At 46.3% G+C, this 14675-nt stretch overlaps 1 protein-coding gene across 2 annotated transcripts in view; it reads left to right on the top strand.

Annotated features, from left to right (window-relative positions):
* LOC142584671 (formylglycine-generating enzyme) overlaps positions 1–14675 on the top strand; it is a 151721-nt gene that overhangs the window by 102920 nt on the left and 34126 nt on the right. For both annotated transcript variants that reach the window (XM_075694848.1, XM_075694847.1), the window contains one exon: positions 11874–11988. In XM_075694848.1, coding sequence (XP_075550963.1) covers positions 11874–11988 — 115 coding nt within the window. The remainder of the gene's footprint in view (positions 1–11873; positions 11989–14675) is intronic.

The following is a 14675-nucleotide window of genomic DNA, read 5'->3' on the forward strand; positions in this document are numbered from 1 at the left end:
TGTTGGACAGACATAAAAGCAAAACAGGCATGGACAAGTGCTGCTATCAGTTGTTTAATAACCCACCAATACTGTAACATATTGACCAAGCACCCCCAGCCATGCAAGCACCTCCTCCCATTACCTGAGCCATAGAGTTTCATATTAGTATAACTAGAGGGAAATCTGGCGCTGCGATCGTTCAATCATCATGGGAATGATGGGAAGTACAAGCTACGGATTGGCATTCTGTTGACTGGCAAACTGGTCTACAAGTATTTTTTGGCAGTTTTGGTTTCGCTCCAAGCACAATTGCTATAACCTGCAGTGGGACAGTGCAACGCACTGCCTTTGTTCTGTTGCTTGAAGTGGCGATAGCACGCTCAGCCAGCGGCTAGGACGATGTTTGTGTTGCGGTGTGGTGTCGAAGCCCTGACGAGAAAATGACTGCATCGTAAATGTCGAAAGAACACGTTTTGACCGTTTGGACCTTGGTTCGTTAAGTTTGTTCGGTTGGCGCTGTAGTGTTACATGCATTATGAAACTTCAGAATAGGAAAAAGAAGGTGCTACTGATACAAGACATAGACAGTTGTACTTCTAATGGCTTGACAATCAAACTTTTTTTAGGGCTTCATTATGCATTGCTCATTTATGTGCTCATTGAAATGCGTGTTTTAGGACTTTGATAACACAAACTTACTTGTGGTAGGAAAGGTTGCTGCTTCCTGGCTGTAGTCTAGTGTCGCAAAGTTGGTAAGTGCGAAGCCATGCCGTAATGTTTCGGAAGCGGTACGTCAACATAAAATCAAATGACGCATACTCAAAGGAGGCATACTCGTAGGAAGCATCCCTGCTAGCAGTGCAGCAGATGTGCTTAAAAGTACTTGAAGATGTTCAGCAATCATGACAGCCGACGCAGCCTTTCGAAAGAGCGAAAGAGTTCGCAAGTGCCTGTCGTCTGCAAGAAAAGTGAAAAGTCTCGCGTTCGCAGCGAACAGGCATCGTAGCAGACGACACTTGTAGCATTCCTCTCAAGGCCGCAACACTTTCTCACAATACAAAATTTTTATTTCCATAAATACTTGATGAGTATTTTTATATTGTTACAGGGATGTTGCGAGTATAGAAAGACTATATTTACAATATATATATACAGGATGAGTCAGAGTAGTTAAGATGGCTGACCATCAACAACATGCAGCAGCCAGCGCCTCCGATCTTCTTCTTTCATCCTTCCGTAACAGGACCCCCGGGTGGCGAAGCGCCGTCTCGGCGCATGGTAGGCGAAGAATTGCGAGCGAAGTATGGCTTCAGCCCTGAAATGTGCACAACGTCAACAGGTGTCCGACACATCAAAGCATAGCGGCGAAATTTCGTAATTTATGTTGTTAACTTGGCGTAGGACTTCATAAGGCCCTGTGTAGCCAGAGAGAAGCTTCTGGGAGAGGCCAACCCGACGACATGGTGACCAGAGAAGCACCCAAGCACCTGGCACGAACTTAACACTGCGATGGCAGCGGTCGTAACACTCTTTTTGTATATGCTGCAAGGCTAGTAAACGAGATTGGGCGACTTGACGTGCCATGTGAGCGCGATCGGTGATTTCACGAGCATACTCAGTTGCAACACATGGCACAGAAGGGAGGATAGTGTCAAAAGGCAATGTGGGGTCGCGACCATACATGAAATAAAAGGGCGAATATTCTGCGGTGTCATGTCGGGATGAGTTATACGTGAATGTCACGTAAGCTAGCGTGGTGTGGTGGTCATTAGAGACTTACATCAACAGAATCTCTGTGATTGTTCGTTTGAGACCTTCCGTAAGACTGTTTGTTTGCGGGTGATAAGCGGTGAACAGCTTGTGCTCAGTGGTACAGGTGGTCATCGACAACTCAAGACAAGAACGAGCGGCTGACGTCTGTAAGTAGCTGTCGAGGTGCACCGTGGGGGAGAATAACATTGTGGAGAATAAAATTGGCAACGTCTCTTGCGCAACTAGTCGGCAGCGCCTGTGTTATCGCGTAGTGTGTCATGCAATCAGTAGCAACAGCGACACACTTAGTCCCTCTAGTCGTCGTCGAAAACCGGCCAAGCAGGTCAAGGCCTGCGTGAAAGAACGGTTCAGAGGGTACTTCAATAGGATGGAGTCATCCGACAGGTGGCAGGGGAGGTTTCTCCTGGCGCTGACACAATTCGCAAGTTGTGACATAACGACGCACAGTGCGGTAGGGACCCAACCAGAAGAACCGGCATCGTATGCGGTCGTACGTACACAAAACTCCAAGGTGTCCCACCATCGGTGCATCATGAAGTTGTTTGAGAACGACGGACCACAGATGATGAGGAAGAACAAAAAGCAACTCAGGGCCATCAGGGTTGATATTGCGGCAGTAGAGGGTGCCGCCATGCAGCACGAACATGCGGCGCGGGCCATCAGTGCGGCCAGCTAGCACTCCGGCGATGATGGACTGTAAGGATGCGTCGCGTTGTTGTTTAGAGCGCATGTCGGTCATGTCAGTCAAAGCCATCATGCAGGTCGCCGGATCATGCGCAACAGGATTGGGAGGATCCACAGGGTAGCGCGAGAGGCAGTCAGCGTCCTTGTGGAGGCGTCCAGTCTTGTAATGGACACTAAATGAAAATTCCTGGAGCCCCAAAGCCCAGCGACCAAGCCGTCCAGTCGGGTCCCGAAGGGAAGACAGCCAGCAGAGTGCGTCACCGAAAACACGCTACCGTAGAGCCGGAACTTGGCCATGGCCCAAACTAAAGCCAAGCACTCCCACTCAGTGATGGAATAATTTCTCTCGGCAGGTGACAGCAGGCTGCTGGCATAAGCTATCACGCACTCGGTACCATTCTGTTGTTGGGCAAGAACAGCACCGATGCCATGGCCGCTTCCGTCAGCGTGGACTTCGGTCGGTGCAGATGGATCAAAGTGGGCAAGCATGGGAGGGGTGGTCAGAAATCCGATGAGAGCGGCAAATGCGTGAGCCTGATCCGGGCCCCATGAGAATGGTGTGTTCTTCTTTAGAAGATGTGTCAAAGGCCAAGCAACGTCGGGAACGTTTTTGATGAAACGGTGAAAGTAGGAACACAGGCCAACAAAGCAGCGCACGTCAGAAGCAGAACATGGCACAGGGAAACTGCGCACAGGAAAACTGCGAACTTTTTCCGAGTCTGGTTGGACACTGGATGCGTCTACGAGGTGTCCCAACATGGTAATCTGACGGCGCCCAAATTGACACTTCGTGGAGTTCAGTTGAAGGCCGGCTCTACGGAAGACCGCAAGAATTGCAGCGAGGCGGGTAAGGTGGCTGCTGAACGTGGGAGAAAAAACAATAACGTCGTCAAGATAACAAAGACAGGTGGTCTATGTGTAGCCTCGCAGAAGAGAGTCCATCATACATTCAAATGTCGCAGGAGCATTGCATAGGCCAAAGGGCATGACTTTGAACTGATATAAGCCATCCGGCGTGATGAAAGGCATCTTCTTGCGGTCCATTTCATCAACTGAAATCTGCCAATAGCCGGACTGGAGATCGATGGACGAGAAGTATTTAGCTCTGTGTAAGCAGTCCAATGTGTGGTAGTGGGTAGACGTCTTTTCGCATAATCTTGTTTAAGTGGCGATAATTGATGCAAAAATACCAGGTACCATCTTTCTTTTTCACAAGGACGACAGGCGAAGCCCAAAGGCTGACTGATGGCTCGATGACCCCTTTGCGGTGCATTTTTTCCACTTCTGATTGAATGACTCTATGTTCAGCATGCGATACCCGATAGGGACGTTGACGAATAGGGTCCGTGTCTCCAGTATTTACACGGTGATGAACAACAGATGTTTGGCCTAAAGGTCTGTTGTCGAAATCGAAGATGTCACTGTACGATTGAAGCAGGAAACATATGTCCGTGGCCTGTGCAGAGGTGAGGTCAGGTGCAATCATTTTCGCGAAGTCATCCGTTAAGGAACCAGAGCTGTGCGCCGCAATTGGCGCTAATAAGCCACTCTCGTCATTCAGACTCTTAATGTCAAATTCGGAACCACTAGAAACGCTAACCAAGAACATGCCAGCCGGAATCACTTGAGGGCACAGGCTGAAATTCAGAAGTGGTGAAACGACGTCATTATTAGTAACCGTGACCAACATATGCGGAACAGGAACGTTCCAGTTCAAAAGCACATTGATGATGGGGTGAAGCACATAGTCACCATCCGGAACCTGTGGCTGGGCGGTCAAAGTGACATAAATGACTGCCTCGGGTGACAGACGCACATCGTGAAGCGAGCACAAGTGCGGTGGGGCGGTGCTCGGAGCATCAGTGAGTTTGGGCAGTTCCAACTGAAGAACGCCTCTCGCGCAGTCGATGAGAGCAGAATGAGTGGATAAAAACTCCATTCCAAGGATAACGTCGTGAGGGCAGTTGTCGATCACAGCAAAGAGAACAGAAGTAGGGCGACCGGCTATAATTAAATGCGCAGTACACATACCAAGAACAACCAGCACGTCGCCGTCAGCCACACGAAGCACTTGGGGAGCTGCTGGGGTGAGGACCTTTTTTAAACCTCTACGTAGGCTAGCACTCATCACAGATACGTGGGCTCCAGTGTTGACAAGTGCTTGGACAGGTATGCCATCTATTTTAACGTCTATTACTCTTCTCCTTGTGGGCACAGACAGAGGATATGCTGCGGTAGTAGGCAATGCAGCACCACCTCCGAGGGCTGCATTTCTTAATTTACTGAAAGGGTGCGGCCAAACGCCACAGGGCAGGCACGTACCCAGGATTTTTTTTCGGGAGGGGGGGAGGGGGGAGGCTCAACCCAAGGTAACTTCTATGCAAATGAGGGGGTGGGGGTACTTTACCAGTACAAATGTGAATAACGCCCACCGTTCGCCATAAAAACGCGTAAACCCACAAAAGCGAAATGAAATAAGGTGTATGTTACAGATACGCCTGTGCGATACACCTCTTCTTCACTTGGCAAACAAGGAACTATATCAAATGGACTTGCACAGGAAAGAAGCGCAAAATGAACACGGCCAAGAACAAGTAAAGAAGCTAAAGTGTCAAATGAAGATTACATGTAGTAGAATACAACTTTAAAATAAAGAGCAGTTGCAACCAAGGCACAGAAACCGCGCAGAGTTATGTTACTTCGCCATCCACTCACACAAGCAAACAAAATCGTCGTCATGCGGTCTTTTCAAAATGACGTCGTAGTTTTATAGCTCCGGAGAGTCTGCTGTTCTTGAAGAGTCTTTTCATCAGCGGGAGCAATGAGGTGTGCAACAGACATGGACAAAGTGTATGGAGTCTTAACGTTTCACTCTTCAAAAGTCTGCGGGGCCGTTCGTTTCACTTCTGAACCCGTTTTACTCATGCAACTTCACTGCCAACTGAAGTTGTGAAACTTGACAATAAATAGTTCCAGCAAAGCAAGCAGTTTATTGCAGTTCAATAAAGAATTAGGCTTCAGCTATTCCACTATAATAGGCGAGGCAAAAGGTATAAAATTCCGCACTAATAATTTAATTTTTGTGGTTACCGCCTTATTTGGGTAACAGGAAGACTTTGAAATACGAATTATTTGCAACCTCCTGGAGGAACAGTGGCTGGCGGTTATGAGGGCGTGGGCGGGGCTTTACTGGAGTCTTAATTTGTATCTGGCTGCAGGAGCGTCTTTTCAATTAGCTCTGGAAGAATTGTAGAGAAATATATATTTGCGGAACCATCACAGTTCTTCTGGATCCCTCGTTTATGCTCTACCAAGTGCCGCAACTGACTCGTATTGTTGTTTGTGAAGTTACGTAATGATACGTGGCTGCCAGTCCCGTACAACAGCGTAGGGCGCAGTACGCTGCGATTCTAGACGTAGTACTACGCCCACCACGGAAGCTTAGAAAGACACATAAGCACAGCAGAGAAGTGGCTACGTCAGGCGGCTCGACTGATAACTGTAGAAGCACCATTCAGAACACACGGAATTGTTCTCCACTTCCGACGCCGTTTTTTCTACTTCCTTTCTAAATAAAACGATGTTGATCTATATATATTTTCATAAACAACGGTTAAATTTGTTAATTTACGGTTTTTCTTCCTGTTTGGCTGTTGCTTGTTGCCTCGGTTGCCAACAATGGATTCCTTAGTATATCGCTTAATTTCTCAACTCCTTGCGACTCTTTTTTCCAGTTGGCAATTTTGCACAAAAAATTCTCTACAATTAGGCAAAAACCAGACGAGGTAACGGATGACATTCATGTTGCTTATGGGTTTACGGTTATTGCAGTGTTTGATGATGGACGCCGTTTCGCATTATTTTATTTTCCACCTTATCTAACCCATATCATGGGTATATGGTTCCGAGAATCTGTCAGCGTTGCGGCGGGCCGTTACTCGAGGAAATAATGAAGCGAAAGGAAAAGTTAAACTTAATTGGCGTTTTCTCTGGCCGCAACTCGTTCCACATGCATACAGACCAGTTGACCGCGAACAGAATCCCTTTTCTGGTCCCTGGATCAGTCTAAACAAAGAAGGTTGAACTAACAAAGGAACAGCGATGCGCGTGACTGTTGAAAAGACGGTGACAACTGAAAGCATCTAGAGTTAATCGGGTGGGCACTGAATCGGTGAGGAAACTGGCCTTCACACACCAGGAGATGCCGATAACTACCGCCATCCAAAAGGAGTGAAAAAGAAAGCAAAATGTTGACCGCCGAATAGCTGTCAAGTTTCAACATTGATTTGGCAGTGCTTTAGGAATGTGTGTGAGAAGTGGACGTGGGCGGCGAGGTGGGGGGGGGGGGGGGCCCTCTTGGGTACGTGCCTGCCACAGGGGACGAAAGGCGACATGGCTGCGGCGAATGGGAAGATGAACGACGTGTTTGTGGTGAACGAGACTGGTGCCCACGCGGCGATGGTGAGCAACTGTACTATGTGTTCCTAGCAGAGTTGTCGGCACTGTTAGACTCAGCGGTGGGCAAAACATTGGGGGCATTTGCATCAAAACAGCTCAGGTTGGTCAGCATGCGAGGTGTTGAGGCCCACGAGTTGCCACAGTACCGGGCGACATGATCAATGTGGCGACAGGTCAAACAGATACGCTGGTCGTCCAGAGTTCTCCACTCAGTCGGGTTGCGATAATGCGGAGAGAAGCGTCGGGATGGAGCGAAAATAGTAGAAGGGCGTTCGTTAGCTCTGGGATGGGCGACAGCACACACAAGGAATGTATACGAATGTTTTCAAGTTCCTGGCGAACGATAACTTGTACAAGAGGAACGGAAAAAGTAGTAGCATCAGGGCTACACGAACAGAAAGCTGCAGGCGCCATCGCATCCAGTTCACATCGAACGATTCGCACCATGTCCTCTGATGGCGATGCATGCTGCTTTGTGGATTGATCTTCACACGTCGACATTGTGGCAGTATTGGGAAGTCTGGCGAGTGGGTGCAAGGCTTTTGGCCTGCTTGAATTGTCGGCATTCTTTAATGATAGCAGCAACTGTAGAGCAGCTTTTGCATATGAGCAGATTAAAGGCATCGTAAGCAATGCCCTTAAGCACGTGCCCGACCTTCTCAGCTTCTGTCATGTCGTGATCGGCTTTACGACAAAGTGCCAGCACGTTCTGGATGTACGAGACATAGGACTCTGTGGGGGATTGGGCACAGGAGGCCAGTTCCTGCTTTGCGCCAATTTTACAGCCAGCTGGTTTGCCAAACAACTCTGTCAACTTCTCTCTGCATTGGTCCCAGCTGGTTAGCTCCTCTTCATGGTTTTTGTACCACACCTTTGCCTTGCCTCTTGGGTAAAACAACAGGTTAGCTAGCATAAGTGTAGGGTCTCGTTTGTTGATTCCACTCACGCATTCGTACATGGCCACCCACTCTTCAACGTCGGCACCATCAGTCCCACAGAAAGTTCCAGGATCCTTGGGTTGCACAACCACAACCGAAGGTGACAGCGATGTAGCTGGTGACAGTGACGTTGGAGGCGGCAACAACGTTGATCCCGCGTGCTCACCATCATTCATGGTGCGGGCGGTGATGCGACGTCCACTGCGGAGCTCCATTTCCAGCCGTGGTACCCCCCACCTCCAGCCAATATGTTGCGGGGATGTTGCGAGTATAGAAAGACTATATTTACAATATATATACAGGATGAGTCAGAGTAGTTAAGATGGCCGACCACTAACAACACACAGCAGCCAGCGTCTCCAATCTTCTTCCTCTCTCTTCTTTCATCCTTCCGTAACAATATAAGTACATGCATGGGTGTTATTGCTATTGTGAAAATAAATAAATAAATATTCTCAGGCGTTAAATCGGGAACAGAATTGCACAAGAATGCATACCCTGGTGTGTCCTGGTGTAAACCATAGTAAACCGTGCTTCAATCTCAAAGTCATACGAAGTTTATGTAACGTGTTGCGCATTAAATAAGACACTGCAGAAATAAAATTGAAATAGAATATTATCGTGAAAGCGATAATATTTGAGTATAGCTTTGTTTACTGTGCCGCAAGCAAACGCTGCTACTCTAAAAATCGAAGTCAATCCGAAGCCTGTACTTCCCATCATTCCCATGTAGGTTGATGCAACGCTCAGGAGAACGCGTAGACACTAGCACCACATTTCCCTCTAGGGTATTTGTTTAGAAGCTCTATGACCTGAGAATTTCAAATTCTTGATAACTACCGAACGACCATCCCGATCCACCCTGCAACCAAACTGGCTTCACACGATGGTGCCATGCTTGGCAGTCGCGTGGCACCATCAGACTTTGTGGCCACCGACAAGGGAGATGCCGCAGGCTCACTTGAAGGTTGTGGAACCTCCAACATGCTTGATGCTTCCAGAGTATGGCAGGCTCCATGGCCAGCACTTCATCATCATCATCATCAGCCTGGCTACGCCCACTGCAGGGCAAAGGCCTCTCCCATACTTCTCCAACTACCCCGGTCATGTGCTAATTGTGGCCATGTTGTCCCTGCAAACTTCCTAATCTCTTCGGCCCACCTAACTTTCTGGCACCCCCTGCTACACTTCCCTTCCCTTGGAATCCAGTCCGTAACCCTTAATGACCATCGGTTATCTTCCCTCCTCATTACATGTCCTGCCCATGCCCATTTCTTGGGCATGGGCATGGGCAGGACATGTAATGAGGTCAGCGCTTGTTGGCACCTTAATATCATGGTAGTACAGGCCGCACACCTTGTTCTGTTGATAGGTTGTGGTGTGATTAGGAGGCACAGCCTTAAATAAAGCTCGATTATACTGTGCTGCTTTTCTTCCTGCCTTTTCTTTTTGAAATTTTTTTGGCTACCATCCTGAATTTTGAGGATGGATGGATGGATATTATGATTTTCCCCTTTGAAATGAGGTGGCAACCACCGATGCTCATCAATTTGCCATCAGATGCCACCAAGCTCATCGCTTTTACCTTTCTCCTGCACCTATTTCGGTCTTTGGGGACCCTGGTTTGTGTTAACAAATTTGTGCTAACAAAAGGTCGAAACTATGATTTTCATGCTATCTCCACATGCTGCACAATAATTTCAAGAGAACTGCTTTTTGGCTTAGAACGAGAGAAAGCTGAGCTAGTTGGTAAGGAATCTTAATGCAAAGAAGGGGTAAGGCATGAAGACACGGACACAAGAGAAGAGAAGTGGACAACACGAACGCTGACTATCAACTGAAGGAAGCACTGTGTCTTCCTTCTTTTTTCACCTCAGTGCTTCCTTCACTTAACAGTTGGCGTTTGTGTTGTCCACTTCTCTTTTGTCCGTGTCTTCATGCCTTACCCCTTCTTTGCATTATGCTTTTTGAGCCTAATTGGTTTTTGCTGAAAGACATATATACTATACATATATATACTGAAAGACACAAATACTAAGGCACACACTTACGTTGTACACTTTCATTAGTCACCATTAGAAGCAAGAATCAGACCGCACATGGCTGCTTAGTTTACTAATAATACTAATATATCTAATTACTAATTAATATAAGTAGGCAAGAAAAATGCATAAATGTCTGAATTAGGGAGCTTGCTCCTGAAAATTTGGTTGGGCATTTTACTGCATGTTGACCTCAGGCATGACTTCAGGATTATAGGCAAGGCACTTTATTCGTTTCTTCCTTTAAAATGTAATCCCCCCTGCTGTAATGCCCGCATGAGTGATGCAGGTATGTGATAAATTAATTAATTAATAAACGAGGAAAACAGCTGGGTTAGCTTTGAGATTTTCATCAGGAAGAGCATCTCTATCTGTATCAGTTCATAACAAGCCTGGACACTTCCGAGTTTGAATTCAGGAGTGCCACCTTTGTGCAGCTCTTATGTCATGGCACAGTGATGTGAAAATGTGATGGGGTGCACTCACTTTGAATAGTAAATGTCTTGTATCATTGAACAGTTAATACTTGTCCCTTTTGTCTAACATATTGTAGCGTATATGCTTCAGTTAGAATGCAAGACCAACTAGCCCAGCTAAAACATGGAGCAGGCAAGTGTGGTGCAACTGTGCTAATGTGACATGATTGGCAAAAGCATGTGCACAACAGCAGTGTAGATAAGACAAAAGGGGCCTGTTGCCAGGGGCAAGCACACGCCTTAAGATGAGTACACACAAGTTGCTGAGTTAAGTAAGAATCAATTTGACAAAAAACTTGCAAGATTTGATGATGGTCGCGAGCGGCAGGGTGCCTCCCTGACTGTCAGTGAGTTTCTAATTTATTCCTACGATGATATGACTGTTGGTGGCTGCCAGTGCAAAATGTTGGGTAGATAAAAGTCTTGAAAGTTGGCGTCAAAGGCTATTGGTAGACTGCTTATTTGCTTGATTTCCACCACATGCTGGCTTAGGCAGTTGTCTCATGGGCACGATGAAGAGGTTAGACCATCCATAGCAGAAGATAAGATAGGTTAACCTATTGAAACGTAAGCCAGCCTTTCTAAGGCACTTTATCCTTGTTTATGTAACTTCTCATACGATGGCGTGCTTCTCCATCTGTCGGCCCCCTTCTTGATTTAGGATTTTTAAGAAGAGGAGGCAAACTGAAGTCAGCATACATCTTGTGAAGATCTTGTCACAAATTTAAAGTAAAAATGAAACAGTGGCATTGACTTGTTTTCGTTGGTAAGAATTCCCCATACTTGATTAGGAGTTATTCCTGCAGCAAAAAGCATATGCATGCAAAAATGAATATATCATTACATTTAGGCTGATGACGTTTAACAAGATGTCCTTGTATAAAAAAAAAGAGTATTGCGTATCCCCTTTTGCATGATCTGTGGTGGACATGCAGTATGTTCAAATACTTACAGCTAGTTGGGCTGGGTTTCGAAAGTGCGGTTTAAAGAGTCAGTACTGCTATACAAAGGACTTCAGTTATGAGAATTGCACATCAGTGGCCATCAGTTGATGTTGCTGCCACGGAAGTAAATTGTATGTTTGTAGTGTCATTCCATGTTTGCGTTTTTCTGTGGTTCTGTTTCAAAGAAATGATCATGGAAAATAATGCCACTCAAGGACACTGTAGCTGATTGAAGAGCACTAGCTAAGCCTGACTATGTATATTTGAGACAGTCGGTGATCTGGAGATGGAGGCCACATTCTAATTATGTTTTCAAAACTGCTGTAATTAAAAATAATATTGTGGGAAGGAGTGCAGCGACATACAAATGAGCATCTAGCAAGACATGTTACACATGCAAGATTTGTGATGGCAAGTATACATATGAGAACGGCATGCTGTTGCTTTTCCTGGTTGGCTTACTTTCCATGAATTATTCTTGATCTTTTCAGCCTTTTGATGTTGGTATAGATTCAAAATACAAAACGACGTAGCTTTCGTGGGGGCCCCAACCTGTCTTGTTTTTTTTTTTTGCAGGCTGTTCCCATGGGGCAACAACTGGGCTCCCAAAGGTGAAACTCGTGCTAACATCTGGGAGGGCAAGTTTCCAGTCACAAACACAGCCGAGGATGGCTATCCTGGCACAGCACCTGTGAGCACATTTTCCTCAATACTACATAAACTGCATTAGTTTGCGAATGCCTTTCTTTTAAATACAGATTTTTTTTTGTAGTAATTCTAAATATGTCTTAAAGAAATGTGGAGAGAGGAAAACCGACACCGAAATTGATTGGATGTCTTTCAACAGATGCAATACCTTTTCAAGCCCGTTCAACCGAAATGAGAAAAGTGAAATATCACCAGGGTTGCATGGATGAAGGCAGTTACTGGGAGTTACAGTGCACAAGCACTGTCCTCATGTAATGTCGCAGTAACAGGGCACACCAACTAGCCCGGTCTCAAACCTGGTTGCGCATCAAGGCAGTGACAGTAGTAATGGAAAAAAAGACACATGTATGCAGAGTATGTTAGTCAAGTAACATATTAATGTTACACCGAAGTGGCAGTTTATATTTTGGAAGAGCAATACTGTATAGCTAAAACACAATACATACTGTGTTATTGGTATTCATTTAGTGAACAAGTTGTTTTGTCAGTACAGGTAACAAAGCCGGGAAGAAACAAATGGCACATTTGGCTGAGCTCTCCTGGCAGTGCAGCGTACATTGCCTAACACACTGCCAGAGTTTCAGATTCGCTACCTTCCTTAACGAACACGTGAGCCACCAAGCACGAGTCTGCAAGTGTAGCGCCTTCTGCGAGAGACATGTGAAATTCCAAGTTTAGCAGATGAGAATTTACTACGGGTAGTTGTCATTTGCACTCACCACAATTCACAGCAGCATGGATGTCACACTTTTTATTGATGGCCAATGTTTGGAACGGAAACTATTGAATGATTTTTGAGGTACAGGGATGAGGCTGAGAACTGCACTGTGAGCACCTTGCATGTACTGTGAATACATAACCCGAAGTGCCTGAATGTAGCTGGAAGTGCCTTCGAAACGGAAAAGGAACAACAGGAACAAAAGTTGCAGTATCAGGCACAGAACCTCATGCTGCAGCTTCATACCTTCTCATCGTCGTGAGGTGCCGCAAGATCGGTGATAAAATGTCCACCTTCGATGGATGCTCTTGTAGGTGCTCCTGGATAGCAGCAATGATCAAATGCGTCATCTTCACTGTATGAGGAGCTGCTGGATTCTATCAGAAAAGGTAGCTTTGTGTGAGACGTGGCTTTCGTCATAATGGCCTGCTACAGAATGACTGAACTGAATAGCCAGCTCGCTTCGTCATCTGCTAGCACATGCTGCATGACAGGGTTGCACTGCGCTCCACCGTAAATTGCTCTGCAGTGGCACAGTGGGGCGCACTCATGTTCGTGCTCGCCCCAGCCAAACCTGTGCCACCACAAACATTTGGCATCGTGAGAGTGCACTGAAAACACTGCGAGTGGAGTCAGTCAAAGGTATGAGAAGTACCCTTGGATAGGTTGCCGCACAAGTTTGTGGGAAGTAGCAATGTGCTTCCTGCAGCTTGTGGGGGCGCGAAGTCGGTGTGGCGTCGGTCTTCCTGCAGCTGCGCGAATTCGGTGCGGCCTAGGCCAATGGCGTGCGGTGCAACCGACCGCATGCTCCAAACAGCGATCCCCGATCGCGCCCCAATCGCGGTGCAGTAAATACTCATTTGAAGCTTCGCACAAAGTATTCATTTATTTGGCTGAAAGTACTGCAGCAGTGTAGCCTCCTCCTTAGTGGCAGCCGCGTGCTTAAACATGAAGTCCTCAACATAGTCTAAACGATCCACAAGGTGCCTTCTATTATGCTGCAGTAGCAGTGAAGAAGAGCCAAAGCAGCTACAGCCTTAGTTGAAGTCGGGAACGGGACATCATCAATGCTTGAAGGATCAACCTCTGCAGCGTCTTCAAGTTTGGCCGCTACTTCCACTGCCATCTCCATGTCCGTCCATGGAAGCATTTTGAAACACTGTCATTACCAAGCATGAAGTGGTGTCTGCTAAGGTGTCTATGAGTGAGCCCAGTGAGCACGCACTGTCGCACGTCTTTGTGGATGTAAATCACCATTCCTCGCGAGGCACGGCAGGCACAGAGCGCGGCACCGAGGAGGAGTCAGTGCATCAAATGCAATGCATCGTTGAAGTTGTCAAACTAGCGTGCGTACGCCGCTACGTTCAAACGGCCTATCTTCAAGGGCGTTAGAGGAAAGCTCGCCGCTTGTCAACAGAGTGCACATGGTCTGGGGTGGCAGAGTTCGAGATAGCCATTTTACGTCTGACCCCATTTGAAATAAAAAAAATTTTAATGCATGCAATTTTCTAGGTGATATAGAAAGTGTTCGATATACACACTAATTCGATATATCCATGTTCGGTATAGTGAGGTTTGACTGTAATACCTTAAAGACAAATAAATTAATCTTTATTTGAAGTACTATTTCTTTCTGAAAATTTCACATACAATTTTCTTCAGAATATTTACAGGGTGTCTACCAAGTTGACATTTCTAAATTCCCTGAGTTTTCCAGGTTTTCCTTGAGTGCCTTTGCAAAATTCCCTGAGTGATGCAGAATTATGTTTTATGTCAAGACTGGCTGAAACCATATCTCCCGATGCTGTCACTCTCTAGTAAGCATATGAAAAACATTAAAAAAAAAAACTACTTAATCCAATTTGATTACTAAGGGGTAGTGTTTATGTTATTCAAAAAGAGAATAGAAGGGAGGGGTTAGTAAAATGCACAGCAAATAAAATGTCTTAGAA

The sequence above is a fragment of the Dermacentor variabilis genome, chromosome 6 (assembly GCF_050947875.1).
Source record: "Dermacentor variabilis isolate Ectoservices chromosome 6, ASM5094787v1, whole genome shotgun sequence".
NCBI lineage: Eukaryota > Metazoa > Arthropoda > Arachnida > Ixodida > Ixodidae > Dermacentor > Dermacentor variabilis.